A 19,794-nucleotide genomic window follows, 5' to 3' on the forward strand; every position below is an offset into this window, starting at 1 on the left:
GCCCTTCAACGACAGGATCCTCAAGCAAGCATTTAACGTGAAGAATAAAACATGCGGTTGGCTTGCTACGCATTGGTAAGTTCGTTACTCTGGCCCCATTCCAACACGACATCCAAGACATATCGAGAAGCGTTCATTGCCTTTACGAATGAATTCATCGTGTTGAAAATGAATTGATTCGAAACTTGAGGCACGTAGAATACGCGTAGTGTTGACTATTAGCACTCAACTCATCTGCAGGAATTTCACACTACGACTGCACATCAGCAACTGACTTGGGGACGCTAGTAAGGCGTCCGTATGACCGATAAATGCACCGCCATCAGGATCGATTGAAACGATGCCTCCTCTGTTAGATGTTAAGCATCTTCGCGAATAGTGTCGATGGTTAAAGGCCATGCCATACGTACCATTGACGTCAGTGGCATTGGTCTGGCGCTTCAATGCCTTCAACGCGTCATTGATGTACTCGTCAATATACCTGAAATGAGACATACATATTGGCTTTGGCCGGTGCTCCTAGTTACGGCAGAATATACCTGGACATTGTTTTTGCCAAGCAGAATTTGGAACAAGGGAACTGCTTCTTTGTTAATGAAGGTAAAACCTGTAATGTATCATTTTATGAAAAGCATAACTTCCTGGATGGCATAGGTGAACGGCGCACTCTTAAATTGCGTAATTTCTTAAATCATGACATGAAGCGTGAAATATAGGTAAACAACGAATGATGCTAGAACCATGAAAGGAAGATGCTAAGTTGCAAGATTACGATATAATTATGTAGTGCCATCCCCTCTAAGGTGACCATTTTAGACTACGTGCGTATAGCTCTACGACGTCATGCGAGTCAACTGGAAAGCGCTAGTCATACCTATTGTGACAGGATGGCCGCACCATGAGTAGCATGCGGAAATGGTGGCTGAGAGCTTAAAATTATGCTTTGGGTAACGCAAGGTTATGTTAGGTTTGGCTGCATTATATTAGCTCTCGTACAAGGGCCGTGCCAGTCGGCCGAATCAGTCACCCAGCCGCGTCCGAAACAGCTGTGCCAGCGTGCGACCACGCATCTTAAGATTTGCAGTCGGCAACTGTTCTCGCCATTTCACGTTAACTTTCGCACGCTCTGCCAACGCGGCCGTTCGCAGTCGTTCCAAAATGACATGGCCGTCGCGGCGTCCCGGTAATGCTTTCTGATTTGCCTTAACCTTTCCTACAAATGAACATGGCGTTCACTTTAAAGACATATAGCGTTTTTCTTTAGGCACATCTTTTATATTTCCTGAAAAACAAGCAACAGCGAAAAGTTCAGTAGTGTTCTCACTTAGTCACATATCTCTTGCGTGTTTAGCAAATGGTACTATTTGTGGGATGTTTCGTTGGGCTCAACTGCCGCATTCGTCGTTGCAGCCAAGAACGTCACAGCTAAATTCAAATTGTCGCACACGACTACATCTACATCGACAGAACTTGCAGCTCTCCATGCCGCTATGATGTACATCACCGAAGAGCCAACAGAGAAATGGGTCGTATTTTGTGACTCTAAGGCAGCCCTTCACAGCATCAAGTCCGCATTACGTCCCAGAACTTACGAGCAAATGACATCTGAAATCAGGGAATTGCACCATCATGCTCTGGAAAGAGGACACCACATTATATTTCAGTGGATCCCTGCTCACTGTGGCATCGTCGGCAACAACCTAGCTGACAAGGCTGCCCAGTGTGCCCACGAGGATACCAAGACGCGTCCAACACCTTTGGCGAGTTCGGACGCTGCCAGAGAACTCCGCCAACTTGCGCGCAAGAAGTCTCAAGATCTCTGGATTTCAAGTGGCTTCAATTGCAGATTACGTCAACTGGACCCCACGCTACGGCTACAACTACCATGTAGCCTTTCCCGCGGCGAAGCAACCTTGTTGTGTCGCTCGTGGCTGGGAGTGGCGTTTACGAACGCATATTCCTACCGTATGGGAATGGCCGAGAGCTCGATGTGCGAATCCTGTGGGTGTGAGGAGACCATCGAGCACCTATTGTGTACCTGCCCTCGCTACGATGTCCAACGCCTCTCTCTGCGGGCAACTTTACGCAGGCTGGACTCGAGACCTTTCACCGAGTCAAAGATACTCGGACCGTGGCCACACCCGTCACTGGCTCGAAAAGCGATTCGTGCACTAGTGCAGTAATTGAAGTGCACGGGCTTAACAGACCGTTTATAGTGTCCTTGTGTTTGGTGTCCTTCCCACACGTACTCAGTGTTTACTCTCTCCCTTTCTTCCGCTTTCTATTCCCCTTTCCCCCACCCCCAGTGTAGGGTAGCAAACTGGATGCTGTTCTGGATGACCTCCCTGCCTTTCTTGTCCTTGTTTTCTCTCTCTCTCTCGTTGGGCTCCTGGAGTGTGCTCACTCGACCGCCAACGGAAGTGTGACGTACTGTTTCATTTATTTATATCCTTGTGTTTCACGTTTCAAAAGCCTGATTTTGCAATGACGAACTCTTGGATGGGTCACGGAATTTAATTTCGCCCCCTGGGTTTCGGTAATGCGCACGTAAATCCAAGTTACGGAGCTTTCTTACGTTTCACAATGTCTGGTGAAATGCCACTGCGCCTGGAATATTACCCGTGATGTCGAGCTAAGCAGCTTAACATCCAAGCCAGTGGGCTACTGCTACAAGTGTGCGTTGATCAAACGCAGGCTAAATTACACACACACACACACACACACAATATATATATATATATATATATATATATATATATATATATATAAATATATATATATATATATATATCCTGTCATTGTGTTCCGGGTGCATGTTCTTTGGTATGGGAGGTATTACCAATCTTTCCTTCGTCTCTCTCGGGATGTCCATCTTGACATCGTCCTGAAAGTAGTAACCTATGTCTAATCTCTCTAGGATGTGTCTGCCTGCTCTAGTCTTAGAGCGGCGTTCATATTGTGCCCTACATTGCGCTTCAATGAGCTCGTCTATTGTGTTGTGTAGGCCTAATTGCAGCAACTTGTCCGTGCTGGTGCTGATCGGTAGTCCTATGGCTAGTTTGTATGTTTTCCGAATGAGGCATTCTAGTCTAGTTGATTCTAGCCTGCCATTTTACGTACGGTGCCACGTATACTATTATACTTCGAAGGCCTGTATTAACCTTATCGTGTTTTCCTCTTTCATCCTGCTATGTTTATTTGTTATCCTTCTGATTAGCCTCATGATTTGCGCTACAGTTCCCTCCAGTCTTCTGAGGGTTTCTCTGTTGTTGCCCTTGGCTTCAATGAGGAGCCCCAAGACCTCGATCCTATCGACCTTGGGTATGGGTTTCCCTTCGGCCGTTTTTAATTGTATCTCCTCTCTATGGGTGAGATCGTCCCTGTAGTTGCCTGGTTTGCGACCTCTGCGAGTCAGCCAAGTTATGTTTTTTTTGCACAGCAAACCATTACGAAAAGTAAACAGTGTTGTTCCTGCTGGCTGACATGCGGCTGCCCGTAGGGGTTTCAAGGTAAGGTCGCAAAGTTGCTCGCTCTCGAAGGTACCCAGGTCTGGAAAGTCGGAGATGGAAACTAGGTAGTCATCGAAGTTATTATGCTCAGCTTTAGCGTGTGGCAAAGGGAGACGGGATAGGCCGTCAGCGTCCGTGTGACAGCATCCGCTCTCTTTGTTAACGAAAAAGCTTTACTCTTGAAGGTGCAAAGCCCAGCGGGCCAACCAGCCTGACGGGTCACGCAGCCGGGTGAATGAGTGAATGATGGTCAGTCACTATCATGAATGCGCGGCCACGTAGATACGGGCGGAACTTCTGAATGGCGAAGACGACTGCTAGACACTCGAGTTTAGTAACGGTATAGTTTGTCTCCGCTATTGTATGTGCTCGACTAGCGTAGACAATCAAATCCTCAAGGTCACCGCAGAGTTGAAAAAGCACAGTGCCAACACCCACACCGCTGGCGTCAGTATGCAGCTCAGTTGACGCCTCCGGATCAAAATGCTATAGAACCGGTCCAGAAGTCAACAAAAATTCCGGCTGTTGAAACGCCGACTCGCACTTAGCAGTCCTCATTGCAAGTATTTGTGAAGGAGTGAGTGAGAAGGAGTGACGTGAGCGGAGAGGGTAGCTGTGCGAAATTCTTGATCAAGCGCCGGAAATATGAGCAAAAGCCCAAAATCTTCGCAGATCTGCCGCCATGTGTGGCTGTTCGAAGTCGCGACCCACTGCTATCTTTTCGTGGTCTGGTGGTATGCCGTCTTTGTCGACCAGAAAGCCTAATACGAGGGCTTCACGCTCACCGAGATGACATTTCTTCGAGTTTAAAACAAGGACAGCTTGCTGGATACAGTCAAGAACACCGACAGGCGCTGATTGTGCTCGTGAAATGTCCGGCCGTAGGTAATAACGTCGCCAAAATAGCACATGCAAATTTCCCATTTGAGTCCGTGTAGTACGTTATCCATAAATCGCTCGAATGTCGCTGGAGCGTTGCATAGGCCAAAGGGAACAACGTTGAACTCAAAGGGGCCGTCAGTTGTGATGAAGGCGGTCTTCTTGTCTGAGGGGTGCATGGGAATTTGCCAATATCCTGACCGTAAATCAACAAGAGAAATACGACGCGGACTGGAGGCAGTCAAAGGCGTCGTCTATTCGTGGCATGGGGCACACATTCTTTGTTACGGTGTTTAGGCGGTGATAGTCCACACAGAATCTCAACAAGTTTTTTTTTTACTAGGGTCCCAGGAGCAGCCCAAGGTCTAAAGAATTCCTGGATCACTCCTTTCTGTAACATTTCTTTGACCTGCTCGGCGACGATTTTTCTCCCTGAAGGTGAAACGCGGTAGGGCTTGTGACGAATTGGCGTCGCTTGCCCTGTATGAAAGTGGTGTTGCATACGAGACGCTGGAGGTGTATGGGACGCTCGATGGCCTTGAGCAAAATCAAACAATGTGGCGTAGCGAGCGAGCACTCCTTCAAGCAGACACTGCTCACTAGAAGACAGCATTGTCTTCCTCACCATTGTCAGCATCGAATGTTCCGACGCTGACAATGGCTTGCTCGTCAATACTTCCCAGTTTAAGTCCTAGCGGCAATCTTATCGATTGGGTTGAAACATTCACTGTCCACAAACGAATACAACCATCAGTGGTGACAACGAGGGCGCGAGGGACTATCACATTTTTCTTGAGCGCATTGTCATAATCGGGCACGGCTAAACCACAAAAACAACCTGTCCGAGAGCCAGAAATATGGACAGGTTCAAACATTCCCGCCTGCGGGGTCAAACACACATCTTGCGACACGTCGAGAACGTCGGCGGCATCATTGGTGTTATCTGTCATAGAAGTTTGCGCGTCGCGGCGAAGAGAAATCGCCCCCTTCCACAATCCAAAGTTTCCCCCCCCACTCACGCAAGATATTAATTCCTAAAATAATGTCATGCGTTGTACGTGCAAGCACAGTAAAGTCACTTCTAAATGTCTGGTCCCCTAATGTAACTGAAACAGAACAAACCTCAAGTGGGCGTAACAAAATATATGGGGGTTTCTTCAAAGTTCAGCACGCAGGACCCGACATAACATACGCAGGAAATAGACGACGAACTTTTAGGAAGACTTATTTAATAAACGTTTTCGGCTGGCGGACCAGCCTTCCTCAGAGTACAGTAAGGTACTCTGACGTAAAGTACTCTGACGAAAGCTGGTCCACCAGCCAAATGTTCAGTAGTAAGCCTTCCTAAAAGGTCGTCGTCCCTTTCCTGCGTCTATATATTCATATGAATAGATACTTTGATCGAAAAACAGGAGGCACTTCTCTTTATCATGGTCATAAACAGCCGCAGCCACAGTGAATCGAAGTCGTCCTCGAAAACGCCCAATTCGATGTGCAAAAAAATGTATAACTGTTAAAGTCTGTATTCCCGGTTGTTCCTGCGGCTGACAATATCCAACGAAACTTTCACAAGCGGGAATACTCACGCAGGGATATCGTTGCAAGTGCCTGAGGCTCCCTCGCCGCCTTCACGGCTTGTACCCGGGGTTGCTTCTTCGATGAAGGCAAACGCGGGAGGCGTTTGACCACCGCTTCTTTGTTCAGTCATAGCTGGTGACGACGCTCCGGAGCACTAGCGTCTTTCTGAGACAGAACTTTGCTGAATGATCGCGCATGCGCAGTCTGTGCTAAGGATGAGAGAGCCAGTAAAACAGCGGGCACTTGGGCAACTCGAATGTAATCGTAAAACCCATCTGGAAAAAAAAAAGACGATAGAGTGCACCACTATGTTGACGCTAAACTATTAATATTTGAACACTAAACAAGGCTCCCCGGCGCCCTGTGCTGAATTGACACCAAATCATCAAAACAAACTTAAGCAAAGCCCACGCCCAGCCAAAAACCGTAGACACGAACATGTGTTTATTATGTTTTGATTCTTTCAGGAGTAGTCCTAATTCTTCTCGGGAGATATTGGCAGTCGTGACCAAATTAGTGAACAGACAGAATGAACAATAGGTGACCCAACGTTTACACGATGGCGAATCAGAAAGTCTTTTTCTCTATATAATTAGGCCAAATTACACCTGTAAATGTGAAGACAACTAATGTGAAGTCAACATTGGCTTTATCCCTGGCTGTGTAGCTATTCGAGCGACGATTGACGTTAGACATCCAAGGCACGTATAAGTGATGCCAGTGCTCTCTATTAGCACAGTATCACTCCTGCTCGCTTCAGTGTGTTTTGGGGGTTACATAGAGCCTCCACGTAATGCTACAGGACAGTTTCTTGCGACAATGCCTCATCCCAAAAGTCTTTTCCACCCAACCATGTTCGAGGAACATATGCGTAAGCGCCCCGAGGCCGCTTCCACTCATACGGCTCAAATACCTCAGACCCTTCTTGCTGCCCTGGAAGGAAAATTATTTACCGAACGTAAACGATAGGTGCTCCGAACCGACAAGCGACGTTACTCGAATATAATAACATATTTCATCTACAACAACCAACGTGTAGTTCCTGCTGCACATGTGACCAGCTGGCACCACGTTGCAGCGGTCACCGTTTTCGCTCCAAAAAGTAATATGGGGTGTGTGTGCCAGAATTTCCTTCTTCTAGTGTGACAGGCCCTGTCGTCAATTTGCCTCGTTATCCACGAGGCACTGCTGCGTGAATTGCAAAGGTCCTGCGCAAGGAATGGATGTTTCTCATGTGTTTTCGCCACCTCATTATTTTACTAGACAATCCTTATCCCTCCATATGACCAGAGGAACATTCCTGAACGGAATTGCAAAATTTTGATGTTTGAACCGTGCAGACAGGACCACATTTCTCAACGATATCTTGCGGTACAAGTTTAATGCTCGACATCCTCAGCTGCCGTGGGAAGAAAATTTCAAAATACGTGCGTGCCTATCGCGTACAAGAGAAGGAATTTCTTGCGGCAAGCAGAGTTGATAGGACATTGAAGTTGACTACACGCGGGAATTCTGTACGTCACCCTCATGAAGTGAATCTACGCGCGTTGTTCTATGAGGTTGTTTTGCGGTAAGAACCAAACGATTGCATCAGTAAATGCCTTCTTCGGTGTTACAGCCTTCGGAGTTGCCTCAGACGACGAGCTTGCTCGGGTCATTGATTCACGTGATTCACGTTGATTGATCGTAAAAAAGCTAAAACAACGAAATGCACCTGCAGTAAACGTTATCCTTCAGAAAACTTCGTTGTTACTGGCTCAATGACGCCTTGCATCTGCTTGTCAAATGATGGGCCTTCCCAGGAAGAGCTTACCTTTCAGACAAAGCATGCGTTTTCTGAAGTATGTAAAAGCAAGCTAAGTTTCCCTTTTTTTTAACTTTGTGCGCCTCAAATAGGGGCGCTTTATTTAGATTCATGTTTTGCCGATGCATTTACGCTGTTGAAAATCGAAGCAATTCATCCGCACAGCTGTAACTTAAAGCTTGAAAGTATCTTGCGCCGCGCACGTGCGCACCCGGTGATGCCCATAAAAGTTATCTTCGCTAAACATTTGTTTTTTCGGTGGTAGCAAATCTTAATAATAATAATATTTGGGGTTCTGCGTGCCAAAACCACTTTCTGATTATGAGGCACGCCGTAGTGGAGGACTCCGGAAATTTTGACCACCTGGGGTTCTTTAACGTGCACCTAAATCTAAGTACATGGGTGTTTTCGCATTTCGCCCCCATCGAAATGCGGCCGCCGTGGCCGGGATTCGATCCCGCGACCTCGTGCTCAGCAGCCCAACACCATAGCCACTGAGCAACGGCGACGGGTTAGCAAATCTTCATCGGAAGCAGTCTACAGTGATGTGCCAGCTTATGGTTAAAAACAGGCTAAGGAAAAAGAAATTACGCCCATCCAGTGCACATGTTGGCATTGTGTAAGGACAGGTGTGTGCAGGATGAAATGTAAGACTGCAATGACAGTGTAAAGTTGACTTCTGTTTTTCTCGGTTCATCCTTGCGCTTGTGGCGTAATGGAAACTACACAACGTATGCGTGCGAGGTAACTTGAAGCACGTCCCTATTGGGTCACATTGCAGGAGCCATAATTAACCACAAATTCCGGAATGGTTCACCTAAATATCTTCAGTTGAAAAACAAAAAGACCACAATTGCATGGGCTCACCCTGAACTGTCTTTCGCTGTGGTTTAGGCTTCGTGAATGCCTACTTGGCCTGTGCTTCGACCTATATTACTGCTCCTGGACATGTGAGACGTGTTTGCCATGTTTCTGTGTTTATCCGTGCAACACGCTACGAATAAAGAACATGCGCCAAACCGTGGACACCGAAGCCAGGTTGATATCCTTGGGAGGGATGACGCCATAGTCGTAAATTATGTCTCACACTCAGCACTAGTGAAGTGAGGTGATACATGAAATGATGAAATAATTAATGAAGCTCTGACATGCTGCTCGGCGAATGCCCGAAGGGTTACATCTGGCTAGTTAGGCCGACCGACGATGCCGCCAAGACTCAAGGCCAGGCCACCAGCTGAGGAAGCGAGGCACCGGTGGGGCTAGCACCCCGGCCACCTGTCTCCATTGACCAAATCAGGACTTCGAATAAAGATTTCTCTCTCTCTATCACCATGATTCAATTCCAGGGTGCACAAATGATTGCTTAAAAGCCTTAGTTGATTATTGCACAAGTAGGCCAGTTGAAAACGCTGCATAATTAGTGTACTGGAGGCAAGAGAAGTGTTCTTCGAAGATTAGAGAAGCTGTAATAGATCTTAAGTAAAAGTTTAAAATTGTGGAATTTAAGGCGTAGAGTTACACTCATGTTCGAAGTGTTTACCAAGATTATATGCATGATCTTCTAGGCTCCTGCCTCAGTCATTCATCAGGGTCTACGGATGAGTTTCCTGCCATTGGGAACTTGTTAGCCCATACCAGGTTTGCATCTATTCTGTGCAGGACCTTATGCTAGAGAGAAGCTGCCTCAGCTTGTTCTCTAGGTTGTCCTTGCGTCGTTCTATCCTTTGCCTTACCTTCTTCAATTCGATAAAATTTTACGTGTTTCGGTACCGATCAAGTGTGCCCAATGCTTTGATTTGCTTTTCTCGCGTATCTTCTCAGACCTCATTTCCTCATTCTTGCATGTGTTTTATGGCATCAGTAATAGAAGTGCTAAAGTATGCTATTGCATCGTCTATGCTGTTTGCTCGTCTAATAACGAATCAGACATGATTTTTTTTAAGTACGACCAGTTATCCGAAGCTAGCTTCAACATAGGAATATGCCGAGGACAGGCGTGTTGCAGCATTAAATTTGACGCTAGTCTGATGTGTTTATGGCCTAAAAAGATATAAAATTCCTTTCCAAGTAGGGAAGAAGCCCAGACGGGCCAAGTGCCTTATCAGCAGAACAATACTAATGAAGTGATACATTAAATAGATGCCCCCCTCTTTATTAATCACTCACCGTAGGTTACGAGAACTTGTTCCGTGAGCTTACCTTTGGCATCGCAGCGAGAGTCTCGCTACAAATAGTTGAGCATTCACCACCAGCACTCACTCACCGGCCATAAAAATTATTGCCAATAATACGCATTTGTCTTGAAGTATAATATGAGGAATTATAACCAATCTATCATTAAGCATTACTTGTAGTGACACTGATTCGAGGGGTTTTTAAGTTGTGGAATATAAGTGACAGACTTGTCTGCACAATTATTGCCGTAACAGCCAATGAGGCAAAGCCATAGTCGCGGTATCTTCAGATGCCTATCACCGGAAGTTTGATTGTTCAGAGTTTAAATGCCTCTCCTGGACTCATATATACCTTAAGCTTGTATTCAAATAATTGTTTAGTATGATCATCAAAGGGTTAATTAGCCCTCACGCATTGGAATACATTATCCGCAACGTCATAATAGTACTGAAAAAAAAGGAAAGAGTTCCACGCGTCACAGTAGAATTCAAGTTTGTGTCCCCTACCTTTTCTCTTCACCAATTCTTTTTTGGGGGGGCGATCAAGTGAACGATGCCGGCTATTCGGCACCAACGGCTCGAAAGTTGTGTGCCCGCTTAGTGCCCGCTGAGTGCCCGCGCTTGCACGCTCTTCGCGCGCGTCTCTGGATTCACCTGGAGATGGGAGGTGATGTAGCCCGACGGTGCCGGAGTCGCCCAGCTCTCTTATAGAATGGGCGAAGATGATTTAACCAGTGCCACAGATCACACTGCCATGCAGAGGCCGGGCAAGTGACGTTGGCCTTTGGGACCCCCCCCCCTTTATGGACCTCCCCCCAGATGACGCCAACAATTAAGGCTACTTCAGCTGCATCGAAGAGAACATCTTAAGTAGTTCACGTGAGACTGTTATAGGGGCGTTTCGGAGTTCGTCGGAGCTTATTGTGTTTGAATTTTTCACCTCGGCGGGAGCACCAGGCGACGATGTTGCTGAGTGCGCTATTCCAACGTCTTTTCAATACCCGTGACTTCCGTTAGGAATATTGGAATGGTTTTGGCTGGTTCACGTATCCATCCTGTGTAAACCATTTGTTTCAAACCGCAGCGCGGAAGAACGCTTTCCTCTCAGACATTTGGGGTCGAAGTGCCTGAATTTCTGCCCCGAGGGTCACGGTGTTTTCGTTCGCCATCCCTGTTCAACTTCGGCTGGCTCCTTGGGCATGACGTTCGTGAATGTATGCAGAAATGCACTGTGAAACTGCAGCTCATTAAAGATTCAATTGTTAAACATAGTGGTTTTCCAAAGGTTTCCGGCCAGCTTTCCAGATCTCCAAATGGTGATCCGCTAATTATCGGTGGCTTCCTTGGCTTTGCAGCACTCGTCACTGCGCGTGACACGGGCACACTCACTGTGGAATTTGTCGGGGTCATGATCGTCCTGGTCTTCTCGGGCAGAGGTCCGTACTAAAGCGGCAGGCGTAGTCTGCGGCTAGCTCGATCCTCCATGGCGATGTTGACAATGTTAACGCGACAGCGTTAAGGAGCTCGTGTCGCAGAAAAGCTGGTGTCGTTGGTGTCTCTGTCGGCGGCGTTGGCCATGAGCGAAAAATCCCGGAAGGCAATTCATAAATAACAACTTCCGAAATGGGTTGGGTGGGAATCGAACCAGGGTCTCCATAATGTGAGAAGGAGACGCTAATACTCAGCGACGAGTTCGATGGCTCAAAGCGGGACAAAAACGCCTCTAGTGAATGCTGCGTTGCCTTATAAACGTTCCGTAGAAAGTCATACGGCGGTTCATATCGGTTATTATGAGCATGTAAATTACAGAAGTCGGAGTTAAACGACTAGCGAAGTACGTTACCGCTACAATTCTTCTGCGCTTGGCGAACACGCAAAGCCATCTTGCGGCAAACTCAGGAGACCCCCTCCTGGCAATGTACGCTGCGCACCACTCGCCCGCTTCTCCCCTTCGTCTTGTTTGAGCGCATTTGGGCCGTGCGGGGGACAGGTGCGAGGATGCCCCAATACCCTTGCGTTTATTAATGGGAAGCGTTAACGGGCTGCGATATCGCTATCGCGTTCCACTGTCGAAGGTGAAGCTTAAGCGTCCTCCAATATTTTTCATGACTGGTAGGGTTTGATCAGTCACCACGAAGGTCCTCTACGAGATGTCGCGTTGTAGATACGACAAATAACACAGTAACAAGAACCATCACTCACGAACCATGCTTTATTGGGCGAACCGGAACCCACAAAACAAGTTACATTCGGGTAGAAAAATAGTGCCGGGCACATGAATCGATCGTCGAACAAGAGATTTACGATTAACAAGCGTCGGCTGCTCACGCCTTATTCGTAGAAGATTCCAGCGGCATCTCTGGTGCTCGCGTGCCTTCCAGAATGCACAAATGTATTCGCGTTGCGCGTGAAATTTGGTGATAAAAATTGAACCATACCAAAAATAAGATCGAACTTTGGAGCACCTTCTGATGCATCCAGGCGCGTCATGCAATGAGAAGGGCATCCGGCGAAACGCACCCAAAGCAAGAAGACAGACGAACTACGCGTGTCAATAGTATAACTAAAAGCTATCTTGCTCACAGGGACACGTTTGTCACATGAGGCTAAAAATTCTACAGCTGTAATAGAGTGGAGTGTAAGGGAGAAGAGACGCCTTCAGAATGAATGAGAAACTGCATATTAAAAGTGACAGAAGTTCCACGTTAATACAACAACAGCTAAAATATTCATTTTGGTAGAACAAATATTGTGAAGCTACATATGATTTCAGCCGAATTCAGTTTCAGTTTTCTCATCGGCATGATAAAGAAGAAAAACCTTCGCTGTGAATACAAGAGCCAAAGAGTGAAGCAAAGCATAACGTGCATTGAGCAATTTGTAAGGGACATAAATGTCCGCATGTTAATGTCTATATATTGTCATAAAAGCGGTCTTTGGGAGGCAGCAAGGCCTAGGGACGTCAATTTTCGGTACACATTTTTTTTCAGTTGACAAGGAAACTGCCTTTTTTGAAAATGTTTCCTAATACGAGGTGTTCTCTTCTATTTACACTGCAGAATAAATAAAACGATGATAAGGTAAAGCTTGTTTACTAGTACACTGTCAGACCATTTGCACAGAACTAAATTACGTCTCAAGGATTCTGTGCGAACGTTTCAACCTTCTAGTGACACAAAACACGAACTTGCTGCTCATTAGGGTTTGTCTAGGAATGAGTTCGCTAAAGCTACTTTGGCGAACAACATAGTTGTGCAAACAACACGCTATAGCCAGGACCTGCAATATACTTCGATATTCAAACATCCCAGATTCTGCTGGAGACGACGTTTTCTTTCGTAATTTCGGAAAATCAAGCGTCATCATTTACGTCTTGCATTTCACTCAGCAGTCTTAAGCGTCAAAAGAAGCCCGCCTCTCCACACGATGCGTCTGGTTAGTTTATCACTCCGGCGGGAGAATGTCAGCGCTTATTTTTTTTCTGCACGGGTGCATGGTCACGTTCATATACAATACCCATGGGCAATTTACTGCACTTGCGCACTAGTCACACTGTTAAGACTGCCCACCGTATGCGTCACGGGATGTGCAATTCGTTACAGTGCATGTCTAGACGAATCTCCACACAATTAGCGCCCAGTATTCTGGCAGAGATGTGCGTCGATGCTTTCCCTCTTTGTGGAGCGATATCCACACTGGTTGCACTCCTACGGTGTTCCGTCCCCGTGAAATGCTTCGCGGTGTCTTTGGAGAGTATATTTGTGCTTAAAGGAGCGATTACATATGTCGCAAACGAAAGGTCTGTCGTTACTGTGTGATTTGAGATGACTGTTAAGTTCCGTTTTGCTTTTGAACGATTTAGTGCATATTTGACAGATATCCGGTTTAACGCCTGTGTGAATCCGTTGATGCCTACGGAAAGTGGAACTATCCGCGAATGATTTCGCACATATTTCACATTTGTATGGTCTTTCGCCGGTATGCGTGCGGTAATGTGCATATAGATAGGCAGCCCTTCTAAAAAATTTGCCACATGTTTCACATTTGTGTTTCGACTTCTTTGCAGATGATTGAACACTTGCTCTGACACCGCAGAAGCCTTGCTCTTCCATTCCTCCGGTTCCAGTAGGATTCCTGCAAAGATACTGGCAAATTAGCTCAAAATGGCTCACTCTTGTTGTGGGACGACAAAACACATTTTGACCAATGGAGTGTTTTGCAAAAAGAAAATCGCGCGTGAATGGTAAGGCGACTCGCTCTTAGCGCTAAGATGCTGCATTGATATTTAGCGCTCGATTTGGGCTCCAGGTTGGCAGAATTTGAACGGTGGTTCTTTCGGTGCCCTGTGATGCTAACCTGGAAATGAATTTTCCTCGTTCGAGTGGCAAGTAGCACAGAAGCCTTGCATCATCTAATACATCGTATTTCCTACACGAAACAGGTGCAGGAGATTAGAAGTATCTCTCAGTGACGGCAAGTTAAAAAACTAGGTAGTCTGAGTATTGAAAATACAACTCCGTCTTCAACACGCTCAGAAGGAGTATTCAGGCAAAAGTCCAGAAGCGTGCTTTCGGTAGTGAGACACTCGGCATTGAGAAAGACTGTTTTGCGTCGGATAAAATAGGTCTCCGTTTTATTGCGCAGCTCTTAATGACCAATTCTTGCGGCGAGCGTCGGTGGCGCTACAGAGCGAAGGACAAGAGCGAAAGATGAAAGAGCGAATGCGGAGTGGCAAAAGATGCGAGCCTTGAATGGACGAGAGGCCGAGACCAATGATAGCTGCCCCTTCAGTGACATGAGCGCGGAAGATTGGTTTCATGCAGACTCGCGCTACCGCTCGTTTCGTACTAGCATCGGATCTCAGCCAGAGCGCTCATTTCGTGCTATGATGAGCTCGTGTGGGCTCTCGCTTTCGCATGATGAATTGCATGCTTCGATTGTATTGGTCTGCAATTGTTTGCCAATCTCAGTTTATGCGCGTATTTTATGGAAGCCACACAGCACCAGCTATTACACTAGATCCTTCGATCAGTCATTTACAAAAGCCATCGCGCTTGACCTCGGCTATTTGTATTTCAATATATTTGCCTGAATATATCCCGTAATAAAAACACGTACACAGCTGCTCTAAAATTTCACTTTATGGGCTATCCTAATGGTCGGTGAATTTTTCAGGAAAGATTGTCGCTAGGAAGAGTAGAAAGGTTCAGCAGCATGTAACACTCTTCTAACACTTGAAGAGGAAAGCCTCCTGCATGCTTGGTAATGCCTAAAATTGTACGATCTGATGGGTCAGACATAGTGAGCTGCCGTACGAAGTAAACTTTTGGCACTGTAGGTTGACCTCCTCAACGTCACATGCGGGAACATAATGCATTCCTAAAGGTGATTTCGTTCTTGTTTTCATTGGCTCTCTTTTTTTCCGTCGCTCGTTCGTTCGTTTCTTTCCTTGGTTCATATTCAGCCATTACTTGCTTGCTCGCTTATGGGGTGTGAGCCATTCCTGATATTTCGCTCTCACTAGACGCGCTTTTTTTGCGGGTAGAAGCCATTGAAACTAGCCTATTGAGGCTCTCGATTTAAGAAACGGAAATGGCGCAGAGGCAAACTACTCGCGTCCTCTCCGACATGTGTAGGTGGAATGACGCCCCGTTGTACGTCATACGCCTTAACTAAAGTCCTACACATTCAATACGAAGAAAAACTGCCGGGTTCAAGTTTTCCTGCAGAGTTTGTACGAAGTCATTTGTTATTTGAGTCGCATTCGAACTGCACGCCGTTAGTGCCGTAGGCATCATGAGAACGACACACACATAATCATTTCCCCCCATACGTAGCAAGCACAGAAACATCAAATACTTCAGTGATTTCATGTATAATGGATGAAATGTGCTACCGAATAAGTATTTTCTTTTTTTCTCAATAAGGTAATGAACGCTGCAAGCGTTGAGTTAAGGTAATGCTGGTGCTACAGCGTTTCTACCGTTTAGTGAAGAAAAATGCAACGGGCAGTCGAACAGAGACGGCGCCTACAGTGTGTCTTTTGTACATCCTGCTGCTCGCTTGAAATGTCTGCGCCAAGCAGTACATGGACATTGGTCGCCATTCTTGCGGTAATATGCTTTTTACTTGAATACATATATTTATTCTTGTTACGGTTATCCACATGGCTCAGGCAATGCTATTGTTTGGTTCGAGTCGTGTGGTGTTACCTTGTACGTCGTCTTAATCATTACAGTTTGGCCGGCATCCAGACCAGATTATTTAGTTTAGAATGAGAACTTTCAAATAACGAAATTTCGTTCGATAGAGCCACTTAGACTGCGGCAAATTATCCATCATATCTTTTATTCAGGCTTGCAAGTGGGAAAAATTATCAACTAGCTAAGCTTAAAAACAATTGAAGCTTAGAATTTGATAATTTGATTTGATGATGAAGTTGATAATGATGATCATGGTTGAATTTTATTGGCGCTAGGGCATCTAAGGCCAAAACGCGGCAGGACATGTGGCTTGGTTTAGTAAAATTGTGAGTTTAAGAACAGGACCTAGCATAAAAGCTGTATAGACGCTTTCATATTACCTATGTCTACATAGAGCTGCGCATCAATTTTAAAATATTTACTAAGATGAGCATAAGGCCTTACATTCATTGGTTATAGGCACAGATGATCAATTATTGTGGATTGTCCGTGTGCCTATCTTTACAATTCTTGCGTGCGCAAGAGGAGCGAGAGCTCAGGCTTACTTTTGTGCATCAGACCATATCTCACCTGTGAGGCACAATCTCATGTTTAGGATGACACGAGATGATGTCTAGAAAGTTAACTTGTGCAAGATAATTATAAGCGTTCTTTTGAAGTTAAAAAGTGCATCCTCTGATCAGACCATGCCGGGAAGGGGGGGTATATTGTGTGAATAAAGTTCTATAAAATGAGCCAATGGCTCTCGGTGAAGTGGAGTACATTGACTCAGGACATGTTTGCAAGTTTTTGGCACTCTCAAGATGTCTGCGACATCTTTTCGCCCAAGAACCTCCGACTCGGTGTTGGAAATAAACTTCACTTCACTAAGACGGTCAAGTTCTCACCACAGCGTGTCACGTCGTTGGGTCAGTTGCAGTCTAGAGGTATTTGTATGTGCCATAAATGTGTCCTATTCTGTGTCGTGCCAGCCAGACTTCGGTGAGTCGATCAAGCTTCAGCGGGAAGCATTTGGTTAACTGCGGTTTTAAAAGGTGCAGCCCATTTTCGACTACCCTGTCCCAATCAGCTTGCCAATGATTACGGAGGGCCTTTCGTACCGCAGGTTTCATGCCTGCACCAGGTATACAGCTTACATCAATTGTATCCCGATGACACGCTTGTCCACCATTTTTGTCCGACATTTCATTGCCTGCGATCACAGTGGCCTGGCACCAAGCCACTCTGGCATTCAACTTGAATTAGTTGAAGGAGCTTGTTTAATAAGGGGTTTCGGCTTGCTTTGAAACAGGACACGGGGGTGGTGACAACGCTTAAAGAATGTGTGTATATTATAAACTTTTGTATCTTGTGGTGTTTTATATACTCAACAATGATCAGAATACCGTATGCTTCCACTGTAGAGATGCTGCTATGGTTGCGCAAAGTTCTAAAGTTTGAGAAGTTTGGGCCATGGGTGGCACATGATACCGAATTTGCCCACTTTGAAGCATCAGTGAAAAATGCAATAGATCTGTACTTGTCTTCAAGGGCCATGAAATGCTGCTGAATAAGGATACTTGGACAACTTTTTTGTTAGGCTCTGTAAAGGACAAGTCACAGGTGACTGGACATTGCTCCCAAGGTGGGAGGAATTCACCATAGTCACTTTCCTGCAGATCTGTGAAAACTATTGCAAGTTTTTCAGCAACAGACATGACTGCTAATGGGAACGGCGGGGCGTGGCGGGGCGGGCCGGTTGAAGTACAGCTGGTTTGAGGACTGATCATATATGAGTGCTTTGCATGGATGTTGTTTTAATGACATCGTTCTTATTGCATATGTGACTCCGAGATATGTGCGCTGATAATCCGGTGGCCAATGATCCGACTCTGCATAGACGCTTTGGACAGGGCTTGTACGAAGGTACTAAGTGCTAGGCGGATAGCTAAGTAATAGATAGGATCGAGTAGCTTAAGTGCTCCTTTGAAGCTGACTGGTAAACAATATATCCAAAGTCTATGCGCGACAGCACAAGGCTTTTAAAGAGAGATAGGAGACAATACCTATCTGTTCCCCACGACTGATGAAATAAAATTTTTAAAAGGTTCATAGTTTTAAGACATTTAAGCTTCAACTATTTTATATGTTGCTTGAAGGTTAGCTTACTATAAAAATTTACGCCTATAAATATTTGTTCCTTTCTAATTAGTAGGCTTCTTCAATTCATCGTAATGAATGGGTCAGGACATACCCCTCTTCGTCTGGAAAACAGCACGCAGGTACTCTTCTCTGCACTTAACCTAAACCGGTTTTCCTCTGCCCATTCCGCGAGCCGATTAACACTTACCTGTATCTGGCGTTCACACATGGATAGATTGCAGGATTTAAAGCTGACTTGGATGTCGTCCACATAGACAATATAAGACACCATGAATGGTATAGCAGAGGGGAGAGAGTTCATTTTAATTAGGAAAAGTATGCAACTTAGCACTCCTCCCTGTGGTACCCAGTTTTCTTGAACAAAAGTGCGCGATAGTACATTGCCAATTCAGATTTCACATGGGTAATTTTGCAAGATGTTCAGCATATAAACACAAATTCTATAGGACGACAGGTGTTGCAGAATACCGTATCGCCAGGCAGTACGATATGCCTTCTCAAGTTCAAAGAATACAGATAGACAGTTTTGGCTGTGTACAAATGCGTCACGTATATATGACTCATGGAGGCCAAAATTATCGGTTGTAGACCTTGCTCCTCGGAAGCCAGTGTAGTGAGGGACCAAGATACTATTATATTCCAAAAAGAACACAAGACAACGGGTAATACTTTTTTCAAATACTTTAAGCGAACAGCTAGGGAGTGCAGTTGGTTTGTAATTGTTAACTAAGGAAGGGTCTTTGTCGTGTTTCAGTATTGGCAGGACTATTGCCTCCTTCGAAGATGACGGTACATGACCAGCTGCAAAAATTTTATTGTAAAGACATAAGATGCAGTTTACGGTTTCACCAGGTAGATTGTTGATTATTTCATGTTATTACGACAGAGCATGGAGCCTAGCTGCCACAAGAGCCTAGGGCAAGCTTGAGTTCATGGATTGTTAGTTGTTTGTTGTATCCTTCTGATGACAACTTGTTTCGACGCAAAAGAATATTTTCATATATTTTTGTATGGTGCTAGAACTTTTCGCTATAATTTTCAGAGTTTGATACCCTCTGAAAGTGCTCACCAAGAGTGTTTGCTTTATCTTATATTGTATCGCCAGAGCCAGCAATGAGAGGAAAAGGATTTGCACGTTGTCCGTTTAGTTATCCCTATCATACACTTTGCTAACATCCGTGTATGAGTTTATGGAACATACGTAGCGTGTGCAGCTTTCGCTTTTGGATATTCGGAGGATACGGGGGCCGTTCGCTATGCACCGCGTAATTTCTATTAGATTTTCTGTTGTTGGGTAGTTGAAAATCTACTCCATGCTTTTTTCTGGCGTTTCTTTGGTGTTTCAGTCTTTCTTCCACCACTGTTTTAAATTGACTTATTCTGTGCAGGACTAAGGTATGCAGTTTTTAGCAGAACAGAGGATATTTTCAGTGATTTACTTGGTGAGTTCCTCTACACCTAGGTGGTCCACATCTTCAAGGGACAATTTACATAGGTTTCTAAAT

General features: G+C 45.5%; 1 protein-coding gene across 1 annotated transcript in view; it reads right to left on the bottom strand.

The window, feature by feature from the left end:
• LOC139050023 (uncharacterized) overlaps positions 1-19,794 on the bottom strand; it is a 65,239-nt gene that overhangs the window by 41,812 nt on the left and 3,633 nt on the right. The window contains exons 2-3 of the mRNA XM_070526119.1: positions 5,975-6,241; positions 411-481 (exon numbers count right to left, since the gene is read on the bottom strand). Of these exons, the coding sequence (XP_070382220.1) occupies positions 411-481; positions 5,975-6,096 (193 nt within the window). The 5' untranslated portion in view covers positions 6,097-6,241. The remainder of the gene's footprint in view (positions 1-410; positions 482-5,974; positions 6,242-19,794) is intronic.

The sequence above is a fragment of the Dermacentor albipictus genome, chromosome 9 (genome assembly GCF_038994185.2).
Source record: "Dermacentor albipictus isolate Rhodes 1998 colony chromosome 9, USDA_Dalb.pri_finalv2, whole genome shotgun sequence".
In the NCBI taxonomy this organism is placed as follows: Eukaryota; Metazoa; Arthropoda; class Arachnida; order Ixodida; family Ixodidae; genus Dermacentor; species Dermacentor albipictus.